Below are 14849 nucleotides of genomic sequence, written 5' to 3'. Positions count from 1 at the left end.
TGGTCAATGTAAATGAACTGCATTGAACTGGATTATATCAGACTACACTGCTGCATATTCCAGTTCAATTGCATTATAATGTCAGTGTAGATAGGGTCTGTTTCTTCCTCTGGCCCCTATGTTGTCTGGAAAGGGAAAATGCTGCCAAAAAAAGAGCTGCCAGAATAGAAGTGGCCACCTTCACATTCTCCAGGCCCTACAGTTTTGAACATATGTGTGCCTTCTAGATTTGGGAAGTGCCATAGGAGACTGGTTTCCCAAGGAATTTTCATTCCCTTTAAAGCAGTGGTTCTCAACCTTCCTAATGCCACAACCCCTTAATACAGTTCCTATTGTGGTGACCCCCAACCATACAATTATTTTTGTTGCTACTTCGTAACTATAGTTTTGCTACTGTTATGAATCATAATGTAAATATCTGATATGAAGGATGTATTTTCAATCACTGGACCAAATTTGCCACAAATACCCGATACGCCCAAATTTGAATACTGGTGGGGTTGGGGGGACGGAGTTGATTTGTCATTTGGGAGTTGTAGTTGCTGGGATTTATACTGTAGTTAACCTGCAATCAAAGAACATTCTGAACCCCACCAGTGATGGAATTGGACCAAACTTGGCACACAGAATTCCCTTGACCAAGAGAAAATACTGGAGGGGTTTGGTGGGCATTGACGTTGAGTTTTGGAGTTGTATTTCACCTACATCCAGAGAGCACTATGGACTCTGGACCAAACTTGCATGAATACTCAATATGCCCAAATGTGAACACTGATGGAGTTTGGGGAAAATAGACTTTGACATTTGGGAGTTGTAGTTGCTGGGATTTATAGTTCACCTACAATCAAAAAGCATTCTGAACCCCACCAATGACAGAATTGGGCCAAACTTCCCACACAGAACCCCCGAGACCAACAGAAAATACTGTCTTTTCTGATGGTCTTTGGCAGCCCCTCTGATACCCCCTTGTGATCCCCTCCAGGGGTCCCGACCCCCAGGTTGAGAAGTGCTGCTTTAAAGTATTTCATAGCCAGTCAGTTAAGCCCAGAAATGCTCACCTGTGTGACTCACAAGAGAAAGGAGCTTTCCCCTAATTATTCAGCAATCATAGATATCACCCAGGGAACACTTGTCAAAGCATTCTCCAGAATGTCAGACATAAATTGGATGATGATGATGATTTAATTGGGGTTTTTTTTTAATTGTTTTGTATTTGCTTTGTTTTAAATTGTGACCAAAGTGTGGGATTGTGAGTCGCCTTGACTCCCCACAGGGAGAAAGGTGGGGGGTATAAATAAAGTAAATACAGTAAAGAAAGAAAGAAATCCCAAAATTCCATGAGATTTGGCATGACAGTTAAAGTGGAATGACAGCACTGTAACTCTGGGATGTGAAAGGGCCTAGACCTGGGACTTTGCACAGACCTTGGAGCTACCTTCAGGTAGAGAAGGGACAAAAAGGAAGCCTGTTTTTATTAAAAAGCAATAGAAAGACTGAGAATGGGGTATGTCTGGTGTGAATATTAGGAGCCTTGCTATAATTACAAGTTTTCCAGTGCAATCCTTCAACTCCAGTAGATGTCCTTGAGATCTTTAGGCTGGAGAACATATTCTCCAGGTCCAGATTTGACTAAAGGTAACAACGGTTCCTGTCTAGTCCTGGCATAACTTGTCTTTGCACTTCCCTCCTCTTTTGCTAGGCTTATCATGCAGTTATAAGCCTTCAACAGAGTTAACGTTTGCCAGTTTGGAAATTTAGAAGGGTAGGCAAGCATGGCTTGAGCCAGAAAGCTCAGAAACGCAGCATCTAAATGATTGAGTATTTTAAGTGGTGGCTGCCAAGTGAAGATTTGAACTTGATATTTTCCTGGAAGTGAAATCAGAGATGAGTAGTATCATGCTGTTGGGGCTTAAGCGTGGTTTACTCTTGATCCTTACACTTCAGCTGAGAGGAGTTTTTGGCTTGTTCCTTAATGATCAAGGATAAATATAAAACATTTAATTGAACTTCCGGGATTTTTTCTTGTCATATGTCGTTTCCTAAGCTGTGTGACATTCATGATTGCACTCATGGAAGGCTGCATTTTTGTTGTTGCTCATATAATTATTCTAATATCACCTTTGATAGATTTTATGTTTTTTTTCCGGTCAACTATATTCTTTTGTAATCACTGCATGCAGAATATTCCATTTCATAAAATGGGAATTAACCAGTGGATTTAAAACAATAACAGCAGCAACTCCCCTCTCCCTTTTCTTTACAGGCCATTCTCTTCCTGCAACAGTTGCTGGATTTTCAAGAAACAGCTGGTGCCATGTTGGCATCCCAAGGTAGTTGGAGGGGGCTTTCTTGATACAAGCACACATTCATCCTACTGATCAAGTCATTTCCTCTGCTTGCTTTGGCATGAAACCTTCTTAGCAAGGGTGTAGCCATTGAGTCTGAGCTGTCAGAGCAAAAAGCCAGAGGCAACTAAGGAGTTATAAAAAATCCCAAAGGGTGTTTATATCAGCCTGTAAGTGTGCTGTGATGTCTGTGGTCCTTTAAACTTATGGACAAAGACAGCTGGTTCCTTTCATTATCAAAGACCAGCAGTTGTCAATGAGAGGACAGTTCTCAAGGGATTATTATCACATGAATGGGCTGTTAACTAGCTTCATGATCCACTTGAAGTAATTATATGGAATAATCATTTGATTCTGTGCCAGTTTCCTTTAATGCAAGTGGAGATGAATTTTTGAAACCCAGAAAGCTTTCTGGCAGAATGAGAAGCCACTGTGCCGATTTTGCATATACATTGTTGGTTTGAGTACTTCTGACTTCGCATCACAGGTCTGGGACATTTAGGATGGGAATAAATTTGTGGTTTTTTGGTTTGTTTTTTGTTTTACTAAATGCTCAGTGTCTGTATTCCTAGATAGATATTTTTCAGAATACTGGTCCACAAGATTCCCTAAGAAGAGATAACTAGAAGTTCAAATTCCTTCCGTTACACAAAATAACTTTATGAACACAATTTAGTTTCTGGCAGATGTATTAAAAAAACACCAAACCTTTAACAGGCACGGCAGAAGCGCTCTACCAGTGGCTTTGTCTGAAACATAAAGAGCCGTTATGCCTGGAAATGTAATTCATTTCTCACAAAAAGGGAAAGTAGTTTATTTGTTTACGATATTTCTATCTCACCTTTCTCAAGCCCGAAGGCAACTCTTGAGCACTATTTCGTTTCCACTGACAGTGAGGTGCCTTTCGGTTTCTGTGCCACAACACAGATTCACAAAGCTCTGAATCCGGGTCCCAACATATTCTGGTGGTCAGTGCATGCTTTTAATATTCTAGATCAGTGATTCTCAACCTGTGGGTCCCCAGGTGTTTTGGCCTTCAACTCCCAGAAATCCTAACAGCTGGTAACATGGCTGGGATTTCTGGGACGTTTAGGCCAAAACACCTGGGAACCTACAGGTTGTGGACCACGGTTCTAGATAGTGTAGCAATAATGCATCACTGGAAGTCAAATATTTTGTGTTGATCTTATTAAAAATACGTCTTAGAGATTATCATCATTGAAGGAGCTCTATTTTATTCATTCTGACCCATGCTAAGATGGTTTAATTGTGCCAACTGCGTCTTGCTTGTCCTTCTGCCATTTGTCTTTAAAGTCTGCCTGAATAACACTTGAATTGTGATCTGTTTCTGCTGGTGACTTTTCAGCCTCCCTTCCTCATTCCTACTTTGCCTGCTACAATTGGTTATGGGTAAAGACAGTTATGGAGCAAGCTCTTTTACTGTCCAGAGGGCTCTCCTCAGTTTCTGTTGCTTAGTTCCTATGTGGAGGGGAGTTGGACTGGACATCCCTTAATGGTCTCTTCTAACCCTATGATTCTAGTGGAGGCAACAAAGAAGTATTTTGCCTCATACACTTAAATTTTTGTCTGGGATTATAAACATTGCATTCATTCACTGAGTGTAGATATGTAAAATTTGCCGTACATACTAAGCTTGTGCAATTCGGCCAAAAGAGATGCCGTTTCAGGGTCCAATTTTGGCTAACCTCTCATTCTGTTTACCGGGAAGTAACTCGAATCGGGAGGCGTGTTGTCGTTTTAATTCGGCAAAGATTCGGCCCATTGGCTACAATGGAAAATTTTAAAGGCTCAATCCTCAGTCATTTTAAGGCCTATCTGCATGAAACCTACATCAGTTGTAGACTCCATTTACAACTGCAGGCCTGCCAAGTTTCAAAACAATTAATCAATCTACTGATTTTTTAGAATTATTTTAAGTTTTTACCATAACATTTTTAAAAATAAGACAAATCGCAAGAGAGGGTTCTGGGAATTGAAGTTGCTGGTTGTGTCCATTCTCAGCCAATCAGAGCCTTTTATTGACTGAGGAACAGAGAGAAAAACTTCAACTCCCATCATGCTCCAAGAGGAACTCAGAGACTTTTCAATGCCTGCCCCATTCAAGTGCTGTTGGGAAAGCAAGTTCCCAGCAGGTCCCTCTCTAGAGGAGGAGCCTTGGGAACTTAGGATGCTTCAGTGTCTTTTCCAGGAGCCCTGCAACAGACCCCTGTCTCAGGTATAATGCAGATTTAACTCCATCCACTCAAGTAGCCAATGAATCCGGCTCTCTTGATCCATTTTGCCCAGCTTTTCGGTTCCCTCCTCTCCATTCTGTTTTCAGTTGATTACACGAAATGGACCACCAAATTCTACAAATAACTTTAGGTCAAACTGATCCAGGCCCAAGCCTTGTACATACTTCCAATCCTTATGCGTGTAATTGGAATAAATCCTCATTTAACTCAATGGGATAAATTTATGAGGAGACATGTATAGATTTGGACTGTCTTAAAGGGAGTGGCTCCTGTCTGCTGAACCCATAGTGCTCTGTGTTGGGATCTTCTGCTTTGTTCTTGAAGGTATGGTTGTCTCTAACCTGTCTTTTTGCACCCTGCATTTCTTTTTCTCTTTCTTTCTTCCCTATCCTTTTATCTCTACTCTGCCTCAAATTTTATAGTTCTTGGGGACACATACAATATTCCTTTAGATCCCAGAGGTAAGCAGCAGCAGTTCTGCTACCCAGGTGCATTTGCACTTGGTTAAATGTTTTTATCTGTCATTACTGTACTTAATAAAAGCCTGTCTGAATTATCTGAATATTTCCATATATCAATGATGGTACCTATGGTTGTTTTCTTAAACCTAAAATTGACCTGTCTTGGCAACAACTTACTTTCATGTCAACTAAAAGTTCATAGGTAAAGATAAAGGTAAAGGTTTTCCCCTGACATTAAGTCCAGTCGTGTCTGACTCTGGGGTGTGGTGCTCATCTCCATTTCTAAGCCGAAGAGCTGGCGTTGTCCATAGACACCTCCAAGGTCATGTGACAGGCATGACTGCATGGAGCGCCGTTACCTTCCCGCCAGAGTGGTACCTATTGATCTACTCACATTTGCATGTTTTTGAACTGCTAGGTTGGCAGAAGCTGGGGCTGACAGCAGAAGCTCACACCGCTTCCCGGATTTGAACTTGCAACCTTTCGGTCAACAAGCTCAGCAGTTTAACCCACTGCGCCACTGGGGGCTGCAAAAGTTCATAATGGAGAGCAAAGCTTTCCATGGTTGGTGGTGGTGATAATGGACTACCGTCCATTCTTGACTGAAAGAATTACCCTCTCTAGAACAAACTGTATTAAGATACATACATGTAATGATGCCCAAGCAACAATCTTGTCTGAGGCTCCATCTATAATTGACCATTCAATGCAGTTTGAAGCTATCTTCAAACTGTGCCAGCCAAAAACTCCTACAGAAGTGAACAAAAGAAAACCCTTAGAAAGTGAACAAAAGAAAGCATTAATGTTACGAAGTTTGTGCAAATGCCATCTAGGAGTCAAACTGGTTCCAGGATTTCCTATGCAATCATTTGCACATCGAAACAACTTTCTTCAGTACCAGTTTGAAACTGCACTAAATAGTCAGTATAAATGGGACCTTAGAAAGCAGCTGTGGTTTTGAACAGGAAAAGAATGCCTGGCACTTAACTTTTATTAGCCTAAAATCTTTCTGTTCAAAATGAATGAATCTAAGTTGTTTTTCTCTCTGAAAGCGAGGTGGAGGTGGATTCAATACATATCTTCTTTTCCGAACTTTGCAAGATAAAAGAAACTGCTATGGAAGATAGGGCTTTCAGTGGGAAAATAGTGTATAAAGAAAGAATTCATTATCTCTCCTGCACTTCTTTATGGAATTATATATGCACACTCATGCTATTTTGTTTATAAAAAGTGGTTGTCAAGATTATGGGGCATGCATTTTCTGCCATGATTCATGTGCTTGAGACTTCTTTGTACTTGAAAGGAGATGTCTAATAAGAAAATTTCTCCTTCCAGTGTTTAGATGCTGTTCTAAATGGGAAGTCATTCATTTAAGGGTTATGAGACATGCTTGTTCCCGAGTCTTTGCATTTCATGTTGACCCAGAAATTCAATTCTAAAATGCATGGGCAGGTATCCACCAATATGGTTGATTCAGGTTTGTTTAATTCTTTCAAAACACTTGAGCATGACCCAGCTCAGGAAGAAATGGTCAATGTTCATGAAATTTGGTAGATACCTTCCTAATTGTGGCTTGTTTATGCCTTCACAAATTCAAAGTCTTCTCCTGAGCCTCTGTAATGCTCGTTGTTATGGGCTGTGTTTTGTATGTATTTATGACGTAGAACTTTTAGAAGAAAGAAAGGAAATATCTGCAAGCACTCGCTTCAGAGAAGAAAAACCCATTGTCTTGGTGTCAGCCAATAAAGTATTAATAGTACAAGCTTACAATCTGATTCTAGCTCTTTAGCCAAGCTAACTCAGAAAAAAATTAAAAATTCCCATTGTAGAAAATAATTAATAAATGATGCAGCTTGAGAATATTGACCTTGATAGAAGCAGAGGGAGAAAAAAACAAAAATAAAAAAGCATACTGAATTGGTATGCTATTCTTCAATCATGTTGAAGTATACATGATACAGTCTTCTGGTGGCAGCTGGCTATAAGGTATTCTGTGACTTGATACTTTATGTCCTTTTACAAAAGGCTGATAAAATTTTATTTGCATCTGGATGATGGGTGATCTTGAACACATGGACTGTGTCAACCCTAAGTGGCTTGCAGTTAATTGACTGATGACAGAAGACCAATTCCTGATAGGTAGAGATGGGCAGGCAGGAGCAGCTAGAGATAGTATATAAGTCCTCTTTAGACCAGAATTGGTAAGTGGTCTTTTCAACTTGCTTCCATGTCTGTATATAGTTTTTGCCTAACAGTGGATTGCTGTGAGTTTTCTGGACTGTATGGCCATGTTCCAGAAGCATGCTCTCCTGATGTTTCACCCACAATCATGGCAGTCATCCTCAGAGGTTGTGAGGTCTGTTCGAAACTAGTCAAGTGGGGTTTATATATCTGTAGAATATCCAGGTTGGGAGAAAGAACTCTTGTCTGTTTGAGGCAAGTGTGAATGTTGCAATTGGCCACCTTGATTAGCATTGAATAGCCTTGCAGCTTCAAAGCCTGGCTGCTTGTCTAACATCTGAATCTTGTGCATGATAATGCTGGTGATATATAGGCTGTTAAAAGCTGTATTACAATCCTTGTACATAAGTGTGATTTCCCCTGTGGGTGCCTCTGGAGATGTTTAGAATTCCTCTACAAGTGATTGTATTAGAGTGTTGCCTAATATGTTTTAGGCACTAGGGACCCTTTACTGATGATATATCAGAAGTGCATGTGTATAGATCTTACCTAGAAACTCATCTTCCAATTTTTTATTGGTATCTTTTGGATACAAACTCCGCAATTAGAAGGTGACAAGAGGCAATCTCAGATACATAAAATGTAGCTAACAAGAACCCTTGATTCCTATTTCATCATGCTTGCCTGAGTCAGTCTGCACTAGGGCTATAAATCTTTTCCTGTCCTGTTCTCACATATAGGAGCGAGAAAGCACATATTTTTCTTGTCACCTGTGTGACGTTGTGCATTATTATTTTATCTGTCTCTGGAGAGATCGTTCATTATTGAGAATTTCTGCACAAATAGCATACAAAAACACCTCCAGCCTTGTTGCAAAGATTTTTAGAACTTAGAATCTTGTGGAAGGGTGTTCAGGCCTTTTGGGATAATCAGGCAGTTATTTTGTGTTCGCTCTCTCGCTGTGTGTTTTCCTTCACAAAGGGAAAAGACAAGGTTTTGTGTAGCAGCTCTTTCTGACTCGTGCTTGAATTAGAGCAGAGAAATCTCATAGAGATTAACAACCTCTCAACAGTTAGTCTCAATTTCAGGGCAACCTGTCTCATAACTAATAAGTAACTTAGTGAGATTTATTCATAACAGGGTCAGACCTAACCATAACTGTAAGCAAAGCAATTTACTGTAACTATGCCCATTCCGGAAAACTGCATTTATATTGTGTCTCAGAAAAGCGTGGCTCTATTTGCACCACAAGAGCGAGTGATTCTGCTCCTCATCTTCTTCTGCTCTCAAGACAATCTGCTTCAGAGTTCAAGCAATTAAGTGACACTCAGTTGATTGATCTAAGACATAATGTGTGTTGTAGAGTCTTAAGAGCTGCTATTCAGATGATAGATCTATCTTTAAAGACACAGGAATTCACTTCAGCCCATTTGAACTACATAGTCTAGATGTGACGGTGGTATATGATATTCACACATCAAAGTGTTAACTGCACTCTTATTGATATAATAGCATCGTCCATTTTCTGTGATCTCAAAAACAATGTTTTTATTCTTGTTTGAATGAGATTTTCTTATATTGCTATAGTGGTTAGAGTGTGAGTCACTCTCTATGAATTAGCAGTGCACTTGTTCCAGATGTTGCTCTTAGAATCCCTGATTATTGACCTTGCTGGGTTCCAGGTTTGAAACCCAGCAACATCTGGAGACCCAAATGTGTGTGCTTCTACCCTAGAGCCAAGCAAAGGTGTTGTCTTGCTTTTACATATTTAGTCCAAGATCAAGTAGTTTAGTTGACCTCAATAGTTTTTTTTTCATGTCAGGAGTGACTTGAGAAACTGAAAGTCGCTTCTGGTGTGAGAGAATTGGCCGTCTGCAAGGATGTTGCCCAGGGGATACCTGGATGTTTTACCATCTTTACATGAGGCTTCTCTCATGTCCCAGCATGAGAAGTTGGAGCTGACAGATGGAAGTTCACCCCATTACGCAGATTTGAATCACCAACCTTTTGGTCAGTAGTCCTGCCGGCACAAGGGTTTGACCCATTGTGCCACTGGTAATAGTATCAAAGTATTTCTTATGTGGAGATAAAATAGCCATATAAAAACTATCATATGGCATACTGTCACTGATTTAATGTTCATTTCCTTTCAGAGACTAGCTCTTCAGCCAGTAGCTACAGTTCTGAATTTAATAGAAGACTTCTCAGTACCTACATCTGTGAGTAATCTTTTTCAGGCTACTAGCTGTTTTCTTTTCACAAACTGCAGTCCTAAACCTCCAACGATTTGCATGACAGCTTGATCCAGTTTTCTTGCTGGATGGCAAATCACTGTGACAACTACTCTTTAAATCCTAATATTTCCTCTCTCATTTGTGAAATGTATCAAAGAAGAGGAAAATATTTTTAACAAAGAGCTTTTGTTCATTAAGTGTTAGCTATCTTGCACTTGATAAACCGTTTATCAGAATTCTTTTTAAAATAATCGTTTTCTGAGTTATAATACATAAAATGAATTGAATTTTAACCATAGCAAAGTAGACAATCTGTATACAGTCCTAATACCTTTTTCAAACCTGGGATCTTTACGATGGTCTCACTTCTATTCATGCATTTCTTCTTGTTAAGGCAAAGTTCTGGGCAACTTACAATTAAATCTTCTCAGTAAAGCCAAAGTTTATGAGGACCCAGCTTTAAGTGCCATCTTCCTGCATAACAATTACAATTACATCCTGAAGTCCCTTGAAAAGTAAGTTCATTAATGTCTCTACATTTTCTCAGTGCATGCTGGAATTTCTGGCAGTATATTATGTTCATATAAGCTTCTCGAAATGTTTCCGTGGAGTAGGTTTTTTATTCCAGTTTGTCTGCTCTTCTCATATTTCCTTTGAAGCCTGTCATTTGTAATATAAACATCATCTTGCATGAGGCTATGGCAAATAAAATTAAAGCATGCAAGAGGGTTCTGCTTGCATCAGACCCTTTTATCTTGCCATTGAAGACGCTCTGCTTCTGGAGAGCACTTTACAGGAAATAAAGGAATAAAGGTTTCATTCTGTCTCCCAAGGGCAGTCACTCAAAAACCTTTTAGAGTTTAAGTGAAAAGAAACTCTACGGTTTTAGTTTTCTATAGTTACCAGACATGTGGTAATAAAGAAAAGCTGATGTTTATTCGTGTTATTGTGTGCCCTAAGAGGCCAAAACTTACTGCCATCAGGGAAAATGTAGGACTTATAATGACCCAAGTAACAAATGGAAGGAAATGAATAATGCCAGAGAGCATTTCCTTGTAATTTTGGTGTTAGTATCCCACTTAACTGGGTTTACCAAGCCTCTGATCTATGTACTCAAAATTTTTTTATGTAGACACAGAGCCTTTTCTTTTTACACCCCAAACAACTGTTGTGCACCATTGAAGTCTCTTTGCTAGGAATTCATATTGTTATTTGTTTTCTTTTTCCTTAAAATGGCAGCCACGTATAGCCCCAACATTTGTGGACCTCCATCTCTATTAAAACTATAAGGCAATCAAGACATTGCTTGAATTATGCGCAAATGCATCTTGTACTCTAAGCTGAAAGCTGATTCCACTTTAGAAGCTCACTGAACATTTAATAGTCTGTTTCTTTTGTTCTAGGTCCGAATTAATCCAGTTGGTGGCTGTGACACACAAGACACCAGAAAGATCTTACCGAGAACACATTAAACAGCAGATTTTAACTTACCAGCGCAGGTCAGAAGAGCCCACCTGGTCATTTCCCACTAGAATAATGGCTTGAACATTAGCATCTAAACTTAATGACCACATGAGGGGGGTTTACAGCAAAACATGATGAAAATGAAAGAAAACACGCTCTCCTTCTTGAAAATCCTCTTTCTGTAAAATGATTAGCATTGGTGGTGTAAAAAATCTCCTCTCTAGGCAGAACCCACAGTTCCAAACCTATAGGCTCTTGTCACTCAGCTTGCCTCCTTTCCCTTCAAGATCCCTCACTGGAAAAGGAGCCTGGGTGTCAAGGGGTGCATCTATACTGTTGAATTAATGCAGTTTGAAACCACTTTATTTGCCATGACTCAATGCTTTGGTTTTACAAAGTCTTTACCCTTCTCTGCCAAAGAGTGCTAGTGGCTCATCAAACTACATTGCCTATGATTCTATAATATTGAACCATGGTAATTAAAGTAGTGCCAAACTGGATTAATTCTACAGTGTAGATGCACCTCAAGTGCATCTACATAGCCAGTGTATGTCTTGCTCAGTGGGTTTACTGTGGCAAGCATGACCAAACTCTTTATCAAAACATAACAGAAGTTTATTTATGCTCAATTAGATCAAACATTAAATCCTGAACTATTTAATTGCTCACATCTCCCAAATCCCTGTTCAGATTTTTCCCAGCTGACTCTCATAACCCTGTTAGGGCCTTTCTCTGTGCAATCTTTACCACATCTGCGTTCTTCCAGAGACAGGTCTCAGTTTTGTATCCTTTCTCCCCAAAATGCCCCAAAGTTCCCTGCACTTTGCAGCATTCCCTGAGCTATGACTGGCTGGCAGCAATAAGGTCTGTCAGTTCCCCACTTCACAGTTGGATTCTAGATATGATCTGAGCAGCCCATTTCATGTCTACAGCTTGCATTCTCAAGTATAGGCTGCACTTTTTAGAGACTGCCAGTACTATTGCCCAAGGCAGAGTGGGGCAACTTTTAGCCCTCCAGGTGTTATTGGATTGCAAGTCCCACCCACCATGGCATGCCATTGAACTACCATTACTTGTCCTCTTGACTAAGGCTCATGAGAACTGCGGGTTGGTAAGAAATAGCAGGCTGCATGTTACCCATGTTTGACTTGAGGTATTTTCAGAGGGTGAAGTCTTTCAATGAAAAAGGAAAGAAATGTGGGCTATGTGCTCTTGGATGTTTAGATTTTAAAAATGCATGGGATATATGCATAAATGCACATTGAGGTACTCCCTTTGCATGTGCTGTCTAAAAGTGAGCTGGAATGGGATCTCCATGTTTCTTAACAAACACAATCTGAATCTCAGCCTTGGGGTTTGTGTGCCAGATCTGTAATGTTACTACAGCCATCCCTCTGTCTTTGCTGGGGGACCCCCCCCCCCCCCGAAAATGAAAAATTACAAAGAAAGAAATTTCTATTGTTTCCTCTCTAGGAATTTTTAGGTTTTCTAGCACAACTGTATGTTCAACTTCCTCTCAAAGCTGACAATAGAAACACATTGGAAGATCTAGAGATTCCTAAAGCGGTGTTCTCTCTAGAAATCCTTAGGTTCTCCATCATAACTGGAGGAAGTCAACCATAGAATTACACTGAAGGACTTCAAGATTCCCCAAAAGAACATTTTAATGGGAGTTTTACTGTCAATATATCTTACTTGAATGATTATTTTTCTTGTGATAACCAGTGGAGGCCTTGCCTGCTTTGATTACCCTTCTTCATTTCTTTCTCAGTTGGTTAAAAGTAACAGATTACATCACGGACAAAAATTTGCCTGCCTTCCAACCTGGAGTCAAGGTGAGAACATTTCTGTTAGAAAAATGTAATGCATACTCCCCCCCCCCCCCCCTTCACCAAAAAAAAAAAAAAAAAAGATGTGAGCCAAATGCATGCAACATTAAATTCATATACAGTGGGCCCTTAGTAGCCACTGCTGTCTGATTCCAGGACATCCTCTATATACCAAATCCATGGATCCATTAGTCTCTTTATATTCGATGGCTTAGTAAAATGTGAAAATCCCTTATATAAATGGCAAAATCAACCTTTGTTTTTTTGCATATTGTTGGTATAAGATTTTCAGGCCATGGATGCAGAATCTGTGGATATGTGGGGACGATTGTATTGCTTTAAAACCCTCACGTTATTGGGGATTGCCATGCAAGCAAGTTCTGGAATGCAGTGCATGGGGGAAGAGCATGAACACATTCCCAGGACATAGTGGTCCCACCAACTCTCTCCTCACCAATCTGATGATCACTGACATCACTGGACACTCTCCTCCTGTGGCCAAATAACTGGAGGAAGGAGGGTTGCTGGACCTCTGTGCTCTGAAAAAAGATCAATGCTCCCTTTATCCATGCACTGTGTTGCTAATGTTGCTTGCATGACTGTTCTGGAGACTATGGCCTGAATAGGTTTCCCAGGCATGTGGAACACACTCTTGGGACTAATTCTTCCTAAATCACACAAGGGCAACTGTTGTCCTTCAGATGGTATATGTTTATGACTCCTGGCATTCCTCACCAACACTACTGAAGGTGAGCAAATCTGGGGCTTGGGAGTCTATAAAGTGTAGAGGCACAGTTCTGCTTTGAATCCCCATTGGGAGAGATAAAGTGGGGTATAAATAACTGTAATAAATAAATTCCCAGTTCTTTTCCTGGACAGCAGTATTATCTGAGGAGAAGACATAAGCAGAAGAGCTCCTCTTTTTTTTTATTCCTTCACAGCTCAAGGATAAGGAGAGGCAGGTGATCAAGGAACGCTTTAAGGTAAGTAAATCAAAGATTGGACAAATCTTCTAGCTTGTGGCTTGGAACACTTTCCATTCTTGTTTCCCTTTACATTCTGCTCCAAGTGTGCACTTAATGTAATCTTCCCTGTGGAAAAGGGCTTTAACGATGGCCTAGAGGAGCTGTGCAAAATCCAGAAGGCTTGGGCTATCCCTGACACAGAACAGAGGGACAAAATCCGGCAGGCCCAGAAGACCATTGTGCAAGAGGCCTATGCTGCCTTCCTGAGCAGGTGAGCATTCGTCCTCAAAAGACCCCATTAGCTGCCCAGAAAAAGTGTAGAAAAGGCTTTGAACGATCTCTCCCCGTGCTCTGATTTCTTCTTTGTGTGTGTAGTGCACTAGCTGGTGATCTCTGTCCTTGAGATGGGTTGAGAAAGCAGACTTTTATGCATGAAATTTGGGTAGTGTGGCTACAATCTGGCACACATCAAACTGGTCATCCAGGTTTTGATGGTAAACATGATCTGGCTGTGTATCCTTTGGGTAGATACAATGACTAAACAGGAATAGATGATATTGTACAGTTGGGACCTGTAGCAAAACATGTCAGCCATTCCACCCCATTTCTCCCTCTTATTGTTTTTCCTGGAGATCCCCTCAAGTCAGGCCTCTGTACGTATTAAGTCCCCACTGGACTGCTTTGTAAATAGAAAACACACTTTGAATTTTCCCTTCTTCTGCAACAAACATAAAGATTCTCCCCAGTCTATGCAGTTTGGGCTACATAGTGATTGGTCCTTGGACTTCTGATGTTGCTGTTGGTATAAATAATGGTGGTTGTGATGCTGGTAGGAGGGGAAGGGGGGCACTAAGTCACGAGAAGTCTCCTCTATGCTTGTCACACAAGATTTTCTTTCTTTTTGCCTTGGCAGGTATGGTAATGTGCCCTTCACCAAGAATCCTGAGAAGTACATTAAATACAGAGTGGAGCAAGCGGGCGAGATGATTGAGAAACTCTTTGACACATCTGCTTGAACCCACTGCCTGTGGATCCATGGTTTCCTATTCTTTTTTTCCAGCTGTCTATGAAGTCCTATGCTTTATGCTAATATTTATAAACTCCTAGAAACACAA

The 14849-nt window shown here is 40.4% G+C and overlaps 1 protein-coding gene across 12 annotated transcripts in view; it reads left to right on the top strand.

Moving 5' to 3' along the window:
- Positions 1 to 14849, top strand: part of EXOC7 (exocyst complex component 7) — a 46347-nt gene extending 31498 nt beyond the window's left edge. For 6 of the 12 annotated variants that reach the window (XM_060764633.2, XM_060764621.2, XM_060764624.2 and 3 more), the window contains 9 exons: positions 2264 to 2330; positions 5023 to 5061; positions 9396 to 9461; positions 9871 to 9991; positions 10880 to 10975; positions 12712 to 12775; positions 13711 to 13752; positions 13872 to 14005; positions 14648 to 14849. In XM_060764633.2, the coding sequence (XP_060620616.1) occupies positions 2264 to 2330; positions 5023 to 5061; positions 9396 to 9461; positions 9871 to 9991; positions 10880 to 10975; positions 12712 to 12775; positions 13711 to 13752; positions 13872 to 14005; positions 14648 to 14750 (732 nt within the window). In that variant the 3' untranslated portion in view covers positions 14751 to 14849. The remainder of the gene's footprint in view (positions 1 to 2263; positions 2331 to 5022; positions 5062 to 9395; positions 9462 to 9870; positions 9992 to 10879; positions 10976 to 12711; positions 12776 to 13710; positions 13753 to 13871; positions 14006 to 14647) is intronic. The other 6 variants (XM_060764634.2, XM_060764623.2, XM_060764628.2 and 3 more) reach the window with 1 other exon arrangement.

The sequence above is a fragment of the Anolis sagrei genome, chromosome 2 (genome assembly GCF_037176765.1).
Source record: "Anolis sagrei isolate rAnoSag1 chromosome 2, rAnoSag1.mat, whole genome shotgun sequence".
Classification (NCBI taxonomy): domain Eukaryota; kingdom Metazoa; phylum Chordata; class Lepidosauria; order Squamata; family Dactyloidae; genus Anolis; species Anolis sagrei.
Note: the sequence above shows the minus strand (reverse complement) of the source record. Positions and strands in the feature narration are given on the sequence as shown.